We start from the raw sequence: 15,994 nt of genomic DNA, 5'->3' as shown, positions 1-15,994 counted from the left end.
TACATACGAGTGTCTGTCTTAGGAATTGGCAATTAGCAACCTATTCCTTTGACGCCAGACCTTTTTGTGATGAGCGTGAATCTAAAAAGAGAGATTAATTTCAAAAGACCAACCTTTCGGAAGAAAAAGCTTCTTAAACTGACTAACCTCACATCCAATGTTCCCATGTCCCAAAATGGACCGCCGTCTCACGATATCTCCTAGACATATAACTTATTTAAACATCCAATTCATATCCCTTGTATTACTGTTTCATGATATATATACCCACAAACACGAAAATTACTTTTTAATACTATATATATGATTTATTATCTGCATCTGACATTAATGAAGCTCATAAATTATTGAATTGTTTGATACCTTCATTATTTTCGAAATGAACAGTCATTTAAATTCATTAATTTAGTTTCTATCTTTTTGGCCACTTATTAATTTAGTAGTAGTATAGTAGTTGGTTTTACCTTTTTTTTTTTTGGGTACCAAAAGGAGCTTAGCTCAGAACTAAACACTAATTGTATGGGGAGTCATTACTCCCTCACGGTCATTCTTCATCAGTCTCAGGATCTCTTCCGGAGGTTGGCTCCAAACCCGTACCTGTGTGGTTTGTTTCCTTCCCATTGAGGCTAGTTTATCTGCACAATAATTTCCTTCTTTGTAGACGTGCTTCAATCTAATCGACCAGTCCCTTGCAAGCAGTTCTCGAATTCTTAGACACAGATTTTGGCAGTCCTCTAGCATCTCCTTCTTTTCCATGGCCGTAATTAACTCAAGAGAGTCACTTTCCACTTCGATCAGCTTGAATCCCAGGTCCCAGCACAGTTTCAGTCCCTCATACAGTCCTATTGCTTCTGTCTCTAGAGCTTCGACCCAACAGAGCCTCATAGAGAAGCCACTTAGCCATTCTCCACAATCTTCTCCTATGATACCTCCACACCCAGCATCATTTCTCGCCATCCACTACCCATCCACATTCAGTTTGCACCAGTTCATCGGAGGAGGCAACCAGACTACTTGAATCTCTCGGGTCCCCCTATCTGTGCATGTATTTCCATCCCATCGCTGGCTGTAGTATTCCAGGAACTGAGTGATTAAGGAGGGCGCATTATGTGGCGTTTCATAATTCTCTTCATGTGTACTCAGGTTCCGCCACTTCCAAGCAAACCAACATCCTACTGCGAAGATTTCCGGTCCCCAGCGTTCCTCTTGCTTTCTTCTTCCTGGTTTCAAGCTGTGCAGTATCCAATTCCTCAAGGATTTGGAGAAAAAGGATTGCCAATGCTTCTGCGGAACAAGTCTTTTCCATATATGTGTTCTTTGAAAGGAGAGATGGTGTTACCTTTTTTGGTACAGAAAAGTTGTCTCATTCTTCCTTATTGATATGTCGTCAAAATGTTTTATTCCGCCAATTTTTTTTTTAACTAGGTAAATTTTTTAGGAAAAAAATTTTTTTAAAAAGTTTCTTATGTAATTTTGTTTAAATTAGCTCATTGGTCACAATCCCAATTCTTCGTTAAATCATAAGTGTTTAAACCCTAAAATTCTACCTATAAGTCATTTTACCCTAACTATATATTTAAGCTTAATTTAGGTGACTTGTAGTACGTTGACACTCACAAATCACAATTTTTTTGACACTCACAAATCACAATTTTAAGTTTGCGTCCATCAATTGAACTAAAATGTAAAATAATTCATTTTTATAAATTTTAAATGAATTTTTGTCCCATAAAAAGTCTATATCGTCAGGGAAAAAAAATGTTTGTCACGAGCGATTGAACTAAGAGAAGGTAGTAATAAACAAGCGGGCCGCATTGAAAGCCCTAAGGTAACTTGTTGGGAAGCTAGGCCTGCAGCCGCAAGGTCCATGTCTGGGCGCCATGTAAAAGTATCCATACTTCATTTTTTCCCCTTTCCACAGTCCAATTGCCACTTAGTTAATGCGTTATCGCAAGTACAAAACTCACGCAACATGATCCTATGGAAGAAACTCAAGTCATCACTGCTACTAATATACTCCCTCCGTTCCTTATTATAAGAGACAAATAACCAAATTACGTTGATCAAAAAAGTAATTAAAATTAGTTAAGAACAATCAATGTGTAAAAAGTATAATTTTTTTTTCCAAAAATGCCCTCATTAATAAGGAGAGAGAGCATGAGAGAGAACAATTAAATTATTAAAAAAAAGAGAAGTGAGAGGGAGAGAGTGTGTGAATTGGAAATAAAATAAATATGGGTAAAATAGGAAATCAACACAAAAAAGTAGAGACAACTTTTAAGTGTCTCTTATATATAGGAACATGCTATGAGCATCAAATGTCTCTTATAATAAGGAACGGAGGGAGTAACTTGTAAATGACAACGTGGCGTGGCAGCCATTAGAAGTGCACCAACATTACACATACTACCCAGTGTCGTTAGGACACACTGGATCAGCAGTAATTAATTAATGACCGAAGAGGTACAAATAATTTATACGAGAGAGGATAAAGTTCAAGGGCATTTGGGTCCTCCCTCCTTGGTCTTCCAGTTATTGTAGCAAGGGCACACAGCTTTGTTGCCATAATAGCCAGGAGGCACACACAGGCATTTCCTGCAGCACTTCTGACAGAAAAACATGCACGCTTTGTGGTACTGTGTCTTCTTGCACCTCCTTGAGCATTCTGATGGGCATTCTGCTCTCCCGTTTCATTGTTATACTCACACTCTTAATCATATATATACATATAGGCATAAAAAAACACAGGACATTAGTGAAGCAAAAAACTTAACTAACTTACCGGAGCTCTTGAGACTGCCCGGTCCAAATTTTTTCTGCAAGCAGAACACTAGGTCAAAACTTACCCTCATCATCATCAAGAAAACGAAGAATGGAAGTGGAGTGGATAACTAGTGAGGGTACGTTAATTACCTTGTCTTCGTAGTGGTGGCCTCCGTGCCCATGAGAAGCCATGACCTGCATAAGTAGTAATATATGAGGGACCATCCCACCATTGAATCTCTAGCAGTAATTAACATCCAGATCTGAACAAAAGAGTAAAAGGTGGCGCTTTTTATGTGTATATTAGTTTAATGTACGAGAGTAGCTAGAGATAGAGAGAGACCAAACCATTGTTTGAAGCATGGAAATGAGCACGAGGACCAATATGAGCGCTGCGAGAAACCTAGCCATGATCACCTTCAGGAAGGGGAGCTGAAATTTGACGGAATCAGAGAGAAGGCAAAATGGAGGGAGAGCATCAATCTGATCGGAGGTGTATGGGTGTGTGTGTGTGTGTGGAAGTCAGAAGTTATCGGGCATCCTCATGGACAGGGAAGGTGTTGAGTTTAACATTTTGTGAGAGGTATAAATAGAGTGAGTGAGTGGTGTGGGATCATCACTGAAGAAAGATGGCTTCTACTTCGATCGTACGGCCATGAGCATATCATTCCATCGAACTTTACCTGACCGGCCATTGAAGACATCTGTTTGGCCGTTGCATTGAAGGCACATTGAAATAGGTTAGTTAAGCAGTTGGGGATAAGCAGGCAACTGAATATTGAAAAGGGAGAGGAATAACAGTTTAAAATGAATTTCATCCTAAATTTTTAATTTGATTTTCAGACAATTCTAACCTTATAATTTTAATTTTTTTGTGCTTTACTGCTGTCTCCAGTCCTTTATATAAAAGCCAGTTAACTAACTTAAGTAAATTAAAAAGATTAGTTAAGTTAGTTATTCAAATAAACAAGTATTTTTTTCTAAAATATCCTTACTAATCATATGTATTAGTTAGAACTATCATTTGATGAAATCTTTATCATGTATGCTACTACTATGAGGACTATTCTGAGGAAAAAAATGAACATATATGAAACAAAATATATTAGAGTCTTATATTTAGGAACAAATTAAATTTCAAATTAGTTTTTATACAAAGTATTGGAGATAGTATAACGTAAGTTCTTTTTATTTGGAAAATAGAAAAAGAAGGTGAGAAGTAGATTGAAGAAGATGGGAGAAGTTAAAAGGAATGAGATGTTTGCAAAAGAAAGAATGGGCGGTACATGTGAAGAATGAGAGTCCGGGAAAACAGGTTAGATATGGAGACGGTGATGGATATTAATGGGGTTGGGCTCTCATTAAATGCAAACCCATTCAATTCCCAAATTTGCTTGCCAAACCCCATCTCTGTGTATTAAATACCTTACCTTCCCCAAACTCAACTTAAATGTGTTCACAAACCTGTGCTTTTTCTGCATTTAATTCCCATCCTTCCCTTTCTTACACATCCCAAAACTCCTTCTCCTTTTTTCTTTATTTTTTTTTCCCCCAGGATAACCCAAGGAGAAGGTGCCCAACTGCCCATCCGACCCTCAAATCTATCTATCCATTTCAAAAGATGATTGTTGCCCACGGCCCACATCTATTAACCAATAACACAACCAAAGCCCAACCAGCCAACTTTTCAGGCCCCATTCCACCTCCATAACATCGCAGCCGGGCTTCCCAAGAAAGGCAAATGAAGATTCGTCCATGCTATAATGGACCCACAGCCGAAAAGGGCAATTAAGAAGATGGCGACATCTATATCAAATGTTTATAATATTGAAACCGAACTACAATGTGACATGAAATTGCGTATCAAGTAACGGAGCTGTGTGCTGTCTTAATCGGAGATTACGGGGCGGTGCTATGGAGAGGACAATAATTCAGGTGGTTAGGCCGCATCCGCCACACTGCTCACAACTTCTAAGCAGTCTCCTGTATCGCCCATAGGAAGCATGTCTATATACGTGTTTTATATTATACAAAAGAGGTTTTACAATTAGAACTGGAGGTAGTATAATGAAATTGCCTGCGAGTGTAGTGACATTATTGCCCTCCTTATTACTTTGTTTCTCTCTGGACTATGATTTCTTTTCTTTTTGGGGGGGGGGGGGCTCTAGATTATGAGCTTCTGGTTGGACTTTTTTTTTCCTGAGGAAGAGGAGACGCGTGTAGGCCCAGAAAATCGTCATTTTGGGATGCCAACTTTGTGAAACGGCGTGGGGTTGAGATTTGTCAGACGCCATTATTGTGGACAAATGACAATGAAAGCTGCCGAGATATTTGGAGGCCTGTTTCACCCTTCGCGGGCCTCTCCTTCTTCCCTCGCCTTACTGCGCCCGCAAAAATTAACTCACCCAAATGCTCACAAATATTTACCTCACTTGCTGGGCTTCTATCAACAAAACCCAATAAAGTGTTTTGTCTCGAGATGGCCAGCTCACCGGAATGATTAATTCAGACCAGCAATTGATGCCCCCTTGTTCCATGGTTAATTGCTCCCGTTGTTAACAATATGACATTTCTAATTATTTCACAGAAATTGAGAAAAGTTGTTAGAAGTATATCCTTAAAAATGATCAAAAGTTGTTACTACTTTCCAAGACTACCTTCCTATGGAAACCAAAGTATCTAATTAATTATTTTTACTTTCCCTTTATATAATCTCTCTCCACGATACAATAAATAAGGGAGTTGTGAGTTATAATCAGTGGATTTCTTTTTAAACTATTGTGAAGTGTTTTCTTTTTTTTTTTTTTGGGGGGGGGGGGGGGGGACGGGGTTTGCACAACGATTGTGAAGTGTGGTGTCGTCTGTTAGGGAACGTAAAGAGATCCGCCGAAACTTGCAACAGAAATTCAAAATGGTCTCAATTATTCCTTTTTGGGAAGCAGGGGAATTCTGGCAATTCCGGGAGACAGAAGAAATGAAAATCGTTGGCCAAAAAAAAAAACAAGAAGACATGAAAATCGGGTAATGGAGGTTATAGATAACATGATCAATATGGGTGGCAATAAATGAGCTGTTATGGGTCATGTGCGGACTATGATGACCAAAATTCGGAGGCCAATCATCTCCCTTAGAAATTCCAAAACAATCATACGACGAATTAAGGACGTCTCCAATGACGCATCCTCTATGGTAAATTGCCATGCCAATTTTTACTGAAGTAGCAGCACACACCAATATGGTCCCCTAAATGGTACTAACATTAACTCTCTTTCCATGTACTCTTTCGATCTTAATATAAGACCCATTTAACTAATTTAATTAAATTAAGAAAGTTATATAAGTTAGTTAATTATAAGAAAAGTGACACGTTTTTCCTAAAACATCATAATCATCTTTCTTAATACCTCATCTCTCTCTTCTACTTGATTATGGTTGAAGGAATATCTATAGAGGTAATTTAGAGAAAATTGATAAATATGAAAAATAGATCTTATATTTAGGATCAAAACCAACTCAAGAATTGGGTCCTATATTAAGAACCAGAGAAGTATATATACTAAAACTACAAACAATATCTTATAATTAAGACAAGAGATAGTATAGTTTTGGTCCCGCATTACTGCTTCCTTGCTACACTCGGATGCAAAATTGTGTTTGAATTTAACTTCTAGAGCACCGTATCATGTTCCGTGGCCGCATGTGTTGGATCATCCCAATCCCAAAACGGGACATGAGATTCTTCTTCACGATGCTCTGGGTTTGGGGAGCGGAGTCCCGTGACTGTGAGATTCCATTCAAGAATGTCTTGGCATCTCCCAGTTCAGTAAATCGAGCTGCAAACCTTTTCTATAGAGGTTTGTTGTTGTAAGGGAATGTAACAGTATTATCAGTTTGGTGCGGGGTTATATATTATGGCCAAAATGGGGACAGAAATAAACAAAAATAATTAAACCTGAATTATTCTGTGTGAGAGAGGTTCATGACGCTTCTTTTGTAAAAGCCCATTTATATTGAAGTTTCAAAAGATAGAACATAAAAACTTTTTATATGATTACTGTAACTACCCAAAGTGATAGTTTATAAAGGTGTGCATGAAGCCCAATGCTGTTAAGCATAAGTGAGAAGTGAGTGTTAGAGGTGTGTATGAAACCCAAATGCCCGTTAAACCCGCCCAAGCCCGAAGAGAAATTGCCCAGCCCAACCCGAAAAAAAAGAGCCCGAAAAAAAATGAGCATATTTGGGCTGGGCATTTCATGGGTAGGGATGGGCATAGGGCAGGACATGCTGCCCTACCCATTTGGCCCTGCCCGGATTATATATATTATAATTTATAAAATAGTATTAATATATTGGGAGAATCACAAATAAAGACCCTCCAATATGTAAAATAACAGATAGGTCACCTGAAAAAGTGAAATTACTCATAAGGACCGGGTCTCAAATTGCCATTATAAAATCATGGCCAAATTACCAAAATACCCCTCTTTAATTTTTTTTTTTTTAAAAAGAAAGCCACTGCCTCACTGGAATCCAGCCTCCGGCCGCTTCTGGCGGCATTCTTTTTTTGTTTTTTTTAATAGTGGGGGAAGTGAGGTTGGGGGGATTTGATCCCCCAACCTAATGCTTCCCAAAATAAGGAATGACCATTGAGCCAACAAATTTTTGTTAACATTATGATGCAAAAAAAAAAATAAGTTAACTCATTTACTCTTGTTCCAGGTGATAACAACAATACATTTGGAAATAACACGTCTGGAATAAAAATTTAACAATATTTTTTTTTATAACAATAAATTTTGTTGCAGGTAATAACAACAATATATTTAAAAATAACAAGTTCTGATTATAAAATAACAAGTTAAGAATTAAAATTTAACAACACGTTTTTTTTTTTTATAACAACACACTTTGTTTAAGTGATAACAACAATACATTTAAAAATAACAAGTTCTAATTATAAGATAATAAGTCTGGGATTAAAATTTAACAACACGTTTTTTTATAACAACACACTTTGTTTTAGGTGATAACAACAATACATTTGGAAATAACAAGTCTGGAATTAAAATTTAACAGCACTTTTTTTTACAACAATTAATTATTTTATACTTTTGGAAAATAAATTATTTATAACTTATAAAAAGTACTTGTAATCTATTTAATTTGCTAAAAAAATAATTTTTATCTCCAATTTATAATCAGAACTTGAAGTATAATTTTTTAAAGATTAAAAATACTTTTTTATTGTTCAAATTTATAAATAAAATTTAGGGACAATGGCAACACACTTTTAAAATTTTTTAAAATTTTTTTTAATCTATATATCCATACAACTTATTATAAATCAAACTACTTCTTATAAATTATAAATAGTACAATTTATTGTGGATTAAAAATACTTTTTGACTGCTTAAATTTATAAATGAAATTATCTCTAATTTATAATTAAAAAATACTATTTTATTCTTTAAATATAAAAACTATTTTTAATATTTAAAGAATGAAATAATATAAAATTTATACTATGATTAATAGATTAAAAATACCTAATTATAAATACTTTATAATTTATAAGAAGTAGTTTGATTTATAATGAGTTGTATAGATATATAGATTAAAAAGTATTTTTAGAGAAATAAATATTTTAAAAATATTTTTTATAAGTTATAAATAATTTATTTTTCAAAAGTATAAAATAATTAATTGTTATAAAAAATGTGTTGTTAAATTTTAATCCCAGACTTGTTATTTTATAATTAGAACTTGTTATTTTTAAATGTATTTTTGTTATCACTTGAAACAAAGTGTGTTGTTATAAAAAACGTGTTGTTAAATTTTATCCTAGACTTGTTATTTTTAAATGTATTGTTGTTATTACCTGCAATAAAATTTATTGTTATAAAAAAAACATATTGTTAAATTTTTATTTCAGACGTGTTATTTCACAATCAGAACTTGTTATTTCTAAATGTATTGTTGTTATCACCTGGAACAAGAGTAAATGAGTTAACTTTTTTTTTTTTACATCATAATGTTAATAAAAATTTGTTGACTCAATGGTCATTCCTTATTTTGGGAAGCATTAGGTTGGGGGATCAAATCCCCCAACCTCACTTCCCCCACTATTTAAAAAAAAAAACAAAGGAAGGTCGCCGGCAGTGGCCAGATTCCGGTGAGACAATGGCTTTAAAAAAAAAAATTAAAGAAGGGTATTTTGGTAATTTGACCATGATTTTATAATGACAATTTGAGACCCGGTCCTTGTGAGTAATTTCACTTATTCAGGTGACCTATCTGTTATTTTGCATATTGGAGGGTCTTTATTTGTGATTCTCCCTTAATATATTACATTTCTTTACCTAAAAAAAAAAGTTATCTCCCTCTTCTTTGCAGTTTAATTTATTATTATTACATGTCTATTAGTTTTCCATTTTAGGGGATCTAATTCTTCTAAAGAAGTAGTATATCTTGCTTTTAACTTGTTCTTCGTTAGCTTTATTGGGTATATCTTATTGTATGTTGCTGTTGTAATGTTAGCTATTTATAAGTCAATCTTCTCCCCTATGCCATTAACAACTTTTTTTGTTGGATAATGGAGTTCATGCATTACATATTTGTATAAATCAACAATTTTGAATATTTATGCAAGATAGAAAACAAGATTGGGGTAGGAGCATGGAAAGAAAATTGGAGTTTAATTATCTAAATTACATGTTTTATTTTTTATTTAATTTATATTTAGTTATTTTATATTAATTTTTTATGAACAAGTCATATGATAAAAAGAAGTCTTTTAGTTGTATAGATTGCTAACTGCATTGTATCGCATAATAAGTATTTAGATATTAAAAGCGGTTATATTAAATTATTATAAGATTATAAGATTTTTTATTTTTCTTTTTACAATTATTTTCACCCTATTTTTATATCATCTATGTTATTCCTGTTAGCCCATTGTTTCAGTTTTAATATCCTTTTGCAATCCTTTAAGTAACATTTAATTTTTGTCACTTGAATGGACAATCAAGCTTCTATTACATCGTCATCCCTGGCTCCCAATGAAATATCTCAATGTGCTACAACCCTCTTCAATTTTTTCAGATGTTTTATTCTTTGCTCAACTTTCTGGAGATTGATGCAAACCGCTTGAATTTCAAGACTTTAATTATAATCTTGAGAGTTGTTTTGTTCTACATAGATTATGAATATTATTTATTTGGACATTTGCTAAGACTTGTTTTGAATTATTTCTGAATAATTTTAATGTGTGAAAATGTAAAATTGTAAAATATAATTTTAGGTACGGACAAACGTTTTTTTATATGTGATATAGTAGGTCATTATCATTTGGACAGTAAAACCCGCCCTGCCTAGCCCGCCTATGCCTAGTCCAAAATGATTAGAGTTTTTATGGGTAGGGCCGGGCAACGAGCTGCAAAATGCGGCCCGTTTATATTTCGAGCTGACATGTACACCCCTAGTGAGTATACTGTAAAGGCCAGTTCTTCAGATAAAAAGGGATAAGACCAACATCTCCCTAACAACTCTATGGTAACATTAAAAAAGGAGCTCCCAAGAGGTGTTGATGAGGTCAATTGGACTGCGTTTTGTACGCAAGAACGCAGTGATCAAAGACAAGAAAGCACGTGGAAGGGGGGGGCATCCAGAATAGTGGTGGTAGCTACAGAGAGGCCTAAATGAGGGGGAAATTAAAAGGAAAATAGGAATATATATATATATATATATATATAAATGGGGGACTTAAAAAATAGTAAGTTGAATGGGAGGGTGTTTTCGGAGTGATATTGGGGCAATGCTTTGATTAATGGCGCATCGGCTTGAAAGCTACGTACCCCCATTCAAGTCTCAAATTAGGGTGATGGTCGACCATACTCACCAACGCATGCATGTTTCACAATATCTTATTAATTTTCATATGCGTTTGCTTCTTCCCTTCACAATTACTCCCTTGTTTCTCCTCATCTGATTATGACCCACGCTTTTATTCGTTCAATGCACCCATCTCTGTTTTAATCTCCCCAAATCTGCATTCATTTTCATTATTTTCTGCGTTTTTGTTTGTTTCCCTTACATCCCACCCTTCATAAAGCATCCAAGCGTGTAAGACCATGAGTGGGTCAAAATCAAATAATAAGAAGGAAAGAGGAAAACTGAAAATTTTGCCGACGAAAGAGAGAGCTCCTGTGCGACACGATAAGGATGGAAAGAGAGTGAAAAAGAGAGTGATATGAATGAAATAATAATAAGAGTATTATTATTTTTGTGCGCTGAAAGGGCAACGAATATAAGGAGAATTTTAATAAACTCCGTACTGGACAATTAGCATTTTATGGGTAAAGTGTCAAAAGTATTCTTACTTTATTTTGAGGTTGTATTTTTTTTTATTTCTTACAAATCGCTGAATTTGTATTGTGAGTCACCAAAATTGAATTATTTATTCACACAAAAATAATTTTATTTTGGGGTTGTAAATCGCTGAATTCAGATTGCTAATCATCAAATTTTGTCGCAAATCATTGAATTTGAGTTGTACATTAATATCAAAATAATTACATTTGGAATTGTGAATTCCTTTCTATTAATTGTAAATAGTCAAAATCATTGCAAGTCACCAAATTTTTCTTATAATAGCCGAATTTGAGTTGTTCATTTACTCATAAAATTTTATAAATGGCTAATAATCCAAATTCAATTACTAATAACCCCAATTCCACGATTTGCAAAAAAAAACAATTTTAAAAATAAAGTGAGAATATTTTTTGTCTTTCCGCCCATTAATTGTGATCCTTTGGGTGCAATGAAATTTATAAATTATAATTTTTTCGGTTGACCGGTATTCCATCCGATTCTTACTATAAGTTTCAAATATTAATTCGTGCATAACAAATAATTACTTAATATTAGTTAAAAGTAATAAATATGTTAAAAATATATTTTTATTTTTAAATATGACCTTATAATAAATAAAAATGATAATAAAAAATGTATAGAAAATGTGATAAAAAGATTATGACAGAGAAAAAAAATAATTGAGACCCAAATTTAAAATTACATTAAATATTAAGATAAATACTAATTTAAATCTCATAAACAGACTATATCTCTTTTATAATTCAAAACTTATAAATAAGACTGGGTGAAGTATTATTTTCTTACGGTGGGGTGAAATGAAATTTTCCCATGAACATAAGCGAAGCGGTCTGTTTCCCTCATCTCAAAATTGACTGATGCTTTTCTTGAACCTACTCTCTGCTCTGTTGCAGTCTGGGGACCAAGAAAGTGGCCCACAGTCTCACATTCTTGCTTTCATTTCTTTTAAAACAACACAATTGTTTTTTTGCAGCAGCAAAAGGGCAGAGGGCTTAATTTGGTTTTGTGACGCTGTGACCACCGTATTTTATAAGGAACTCGAACTAACTCATATTATTCGCAACTTATAAATATAATTTGGCCCCATAATTTGTTTATATTTTGAATTGATGTTGATCATGATATGGATTATTTCAATAACTTGAAATTAAAGATTTATGACACCTATCTGAAAGCAATTAATCCGTTCACCAGCATTGTCAAACAAATCCACTCATTCGCAGGTACCAATTAATTAATTAATCGAAAGGAAGCAATGAACATATCAATTCTTCTGACTTTAACGTTGACTTGGATCGGATATTGAAAATATGTAATAGTCAATTATAACTGCTGACATATTAAACACGCTACAAGCATTTAGAACAAAAAATATCATGAAAAAAAATAATTTTGAATGAATCAGTTTATGAGAACCGCATGAATGGTCAGGCTGAGTAGTTTTACATTTATAGCTGTTCATAATTATCTTTCAGCTGTCCTTTTGAAACCCCCCCAACCCAGAAAAAGAATTGTAATTTTTTTTATATTAACTGAGAAATGTTATATTCTTCAGGCGCCTTGAATGTTTAGAGAGGCAATTGTCTAAACTCTATCAACACTACAATTTCCCGGTGTTAGTATAATTTACAAGAAAATTAAATATGACGGTGAACTGGTTATTCATGCGTTACCCGACTATTAGTTTTTTCCCAAGAGACTGAGATTTAATACTACCTTCACTTCTTACTATAAGAGTTTGTCTGGCTTTTAATTTGATTCTAAATATAAGATCCTAATTCACTTTGTCTTTCATATTTATTGATTTTTTCCAAAATAGTCCTTAAAGTGGTCGCACATATAAAAGGTTTCATGAAATGTTAACTCTAGATAATATACATGATTAATAAGGGTGTTTCAGGAAAGACAATACCTATTTATAACAAATAGCTAACTTAACTAATTTTTTTAATCTCTCCAAATTAGTCAACTAGATCTTATAATAAAGACCGGAGGTAGTACTTCAAAAACCATAGAAATCAGTCTCTGTTCTTCCCCTTGCCTTGAAGGGCAGTGTACTTCCAAGACTACAAATTGAGCGGAGAAACAAACTCATGATTGAGATGTGAATAAAAGTATTAACAACAATGACCTCAAAATTAGGGCAAAATAAACTGGTTCATTAGGTTACTAACTCCGTTAATAAAGCAGGCCAGGTTTCCCCACTTCTAATAAAACACAGAAACTGGGGACCGCAAGCACAGAAGCTAAACCTATGGTTATAGAGTAATTATGCTGTAAACAAACACACAAGTTACCGCATAATCTTTAAGCTGGCTGGAAAACTTGCTTCGCACTCTCTGCGAAGACAATCATGTGGAATCACACAAAGGAAATATCATTTTAATTAATCTAATCTGGTTCAAAAGGAATCTTGCACTACATCAAAGGAAAAACTTCATGCCTGAAGAGATTATCCAGGACACTTTTCATGCTCTTAATTTCTCCAATTTAACTCGTAAATCCTACAAGACAGTCTTTTCCATGGCCAACTCTAGAGTGGAACTACCCAAGAATTATTCTCAATAGAGCATAATTCTCTTTAAACACAGGACTGGGCGGATCAAAATCTGCCTTGCTCAACAGTTGATAATTATATTGGTTTTTTTTCATGGTAGCAAAAGTATTTAAGAAGGGGAGATTTTTCACTTGATTGTCTTCGAGCTTCATTATATTGGATCAATTAATTTGGATTATTGTCTCTTGAGATTAAAGCTCTGCCCCCCTCTCGACAGTTGGAAAGAAAGGACTCTCCCAAAAACTTCAAGGAGCAGCAAACCAGTGTGATTCTACAAGCAGATATCATTAGCTTAATTATTAGCTCTCTTTCATCCGATCACTTACCACTTGGTCACTTGTAAATATTTTGCTACTTTACATTCTTATTTTTCTTCTAGTGCTGTACCTTTTCATCTATGAACCTTTTATTATTAACGTCATTTTGCCCTTATCTCACAAAAAAAAAAAACTTACGGCATAATTAATTAAAACAAGAAACCTCCGAATCTTATTAGGTTCGTCGGCTCCTTAATCCAGCCTTGTTGATTCAAACTTAGAATTTAAGGTCAACAAGTATTATGAAACATGATAAGCGGCATTTTTGTGAAAGATAATGCGAAACGATGGAAGTAATACAAATCTGACATTGATTAAAATTAGGCATGGAGAAATAAAGCAGGAGCCCAGCTACATTTTTTATTTTTTTCATTAATTGAAAAAAAATACTCCGTATTCATAAGACAAATATAGAAGATTTTTTTCCAAATCACGTGATTAAATTTTTCATATAACTAATTTTATTCCTTATTTATTACTCTATAGACTTTGTTCCAGAGAGATATATTAGTACATATTAAGTACAAATAAAATTAAAATTTCTTGATTTTAATAAAAAATGTTAGGAGTAACTTATAAATAAAATAAGAAAAATACACAAATATATGAATATATTAGGGAAATAAAAAATGGTAAGCTAGGCATACATGGCGAGCGTCCAAAGTCAACAGTCTATTATGCTTGCAAGAAGAACCGATTTGTGAGTTTCAATGCAGCTCATCCTTTGCACGCCATTCGATGATTAACGGGGTGTTCGATGGGGTGTTTGACATACTAGTCTGACCTTACTTATAGGGCAGGGAAAAAAAAAATTAGTTTTATTTACAAGATACTGAGAAAATTTTTTTCTATGAATATATAATTTTATTTTTTATTTATTTTATACCATGAAATATTAATAAAAATTTAAGTGTTTTTTTTTGGGGACGTGTGACTCCTCATGTCACCCTCTCACAGGGGGTCTGGCTTCCTCCCATGCTTTCCAACCCACTGCCTTCTATACGACGCCTTTTAACCTCCAGGAGTGAGACGCAGTGGAATAAAGGGGCGGGGGGCCCACTAAGATGAAAACTTGGCCAAGTAATACGAAAGATAACAGTGAACATCTCCTAACAGGATTCAGATTTTTATAAAATTAAAAAAGGCAATTAATTGAATTAAAAAATCACATTAATAATGGCTATTATTTTCGCCTCTGAGTAACAGTGAACTCATTTACTTTTATATCCTATAGTAACAATAATTAATAAATATAATGAATGATTTTTTTGCAAATACTCCGTGCTATTTATAAACTTTAAATGGTAAAAGGACACCTAGCACCCCAATCTTTTTCAGTGCAATTTTACCCACCATCTATTTTTTTTTAGTGCAATTTAACCCAATTCCAACAGACCTCTTAATGTTGTTAAGAAATTTTTTTTATAAGTCCACATCAGCACGGCTAAGAGGATTAAAATTGACAGATAATGCAACAAAGGGAAAAAACAAACCGAGCTCATGCGCCCACTCTGCAAGCACTAGAACCCCACCTGTTTGACCGATTGGGAACACCAGTATCTGGTGAAGGAGAAGGCAACAAATTCGTGCAAGGAAATTATCTTGATTTGGAAAGTTAACAACATTGCTTTGAAATTTTACTTTTGTTTTCCTTCATACTCTGTCTCTTTTATTTTAGAGAGCAATTTTGACTTTGCAAGCATTGGAACCCTAAACAAATTGCAAGTTCCAGCAGCGAAGGCCGTAAGGAAGACGGTGAATAAAAAATCTCCATTGCTAAAGTAAAATCAACCTTAGCCGCATTGAGCTGGTTAGCCAAATATCGAGAATGGGCTCTAATTCTTGGATATATATTAGAGAACTGGTCTTCTCGAATACATATTTGAGAACTGGTCTTCTCAAATACATATTTGAAACCGATTCCAATGTGTGAACTTCATATATTGTTCCTTGACGTAGCATCCTT

At 34.0% G+C, this 15,994-nt stretch overlaps 1 protein-coding gene across 2 annotated transcripts; it reads right to left on the bottom strand.

Annotated features, from left to right (window-relative positions):
• Positions 1 to 2,379: 2,379 nt before the first annotated feature.
• LOC114739314 (gibberellin-regulated protein 4-like) lies at positions 2,380 to 3,316 on the bottom strand. 2 transcript variants are annotated; one of them, XM_028927367.1, is made up of 4 exons: positions 3,112 to 3,316; positions 2,914 to 2,958; positions 2,783 to 2,816; positions 2,380 to 2,677 (listed from the first exon to the last, which is right to left on the bottom strand). In XM_028927367.1, exons 1-4 carry the CDS (start codon positions 3,172 to 3,174, stop codon positions 2,496 to 2,498), a joined length of 324 nt encoding a protein of 107 aa, XP_028783200.1. In that variant the 5' UTR covers positions 3,175 to 3,316; the 3' UTR covers positions 2,380 to 2,495. The 2 variants fall into 2 exon arrangements, with proteins under 2 accessions (XP_028783200.1, XP_028783201.1); XM_028927368.1 differs by having other exon boundaries at positions 2,914 to 3,026; positions 3,112 to 3,186.
• Positions 3,317 to 15,994: the final 12,678 nt, after the last annotated feature.

This window comes from Neltuma alba, unplaced genomic scaffold (genome assembly GCF_004799145.2).
Source record: "Neltuma alba isolate B1F8T4 unplaced genomic scaffold, ASM479914v2 tig00013879_pilon, whole genome shotgun sequence".
Classification (NCBI taxonomy): Eukaryota; Viridiplantae; Streptophyta; class Magnoliopsida; order Fabales; family Fabaceae; genus Neltuma; species Neltuma alba.
The sequence above is the reverse complement of the archived record's forward strand: the minus strand, read 5'-3'. Positions and strand labels throughout refer to the sequence as shown.

Excerpts from the sequence above, each read along its gene's own strand:
- LOC114739314 (XM_028927367.1), bottom strand. The coding sequence starts at position 3,174 with ATGGCTAGGTTTCTCGCAGCGCTCATATTGGTCCTCGTGCTCATTTCC. Across the intron at positions 2,817-2,913 it reads GCCACCACTACGAAGACAAG|AAAAAATTTGGACCGGGCAG; the intron begins GTAATTAACGTA and ends TTCTGCTTGCAG. Across the intron at positions 2,678-2,782 it reads GGGCAGTCTCAAGAGCTCCG|AATGCCCATCAGAATGCTCA; the intron begins GTAAGTTAGTTA and ends ACGGGAGAGCAG.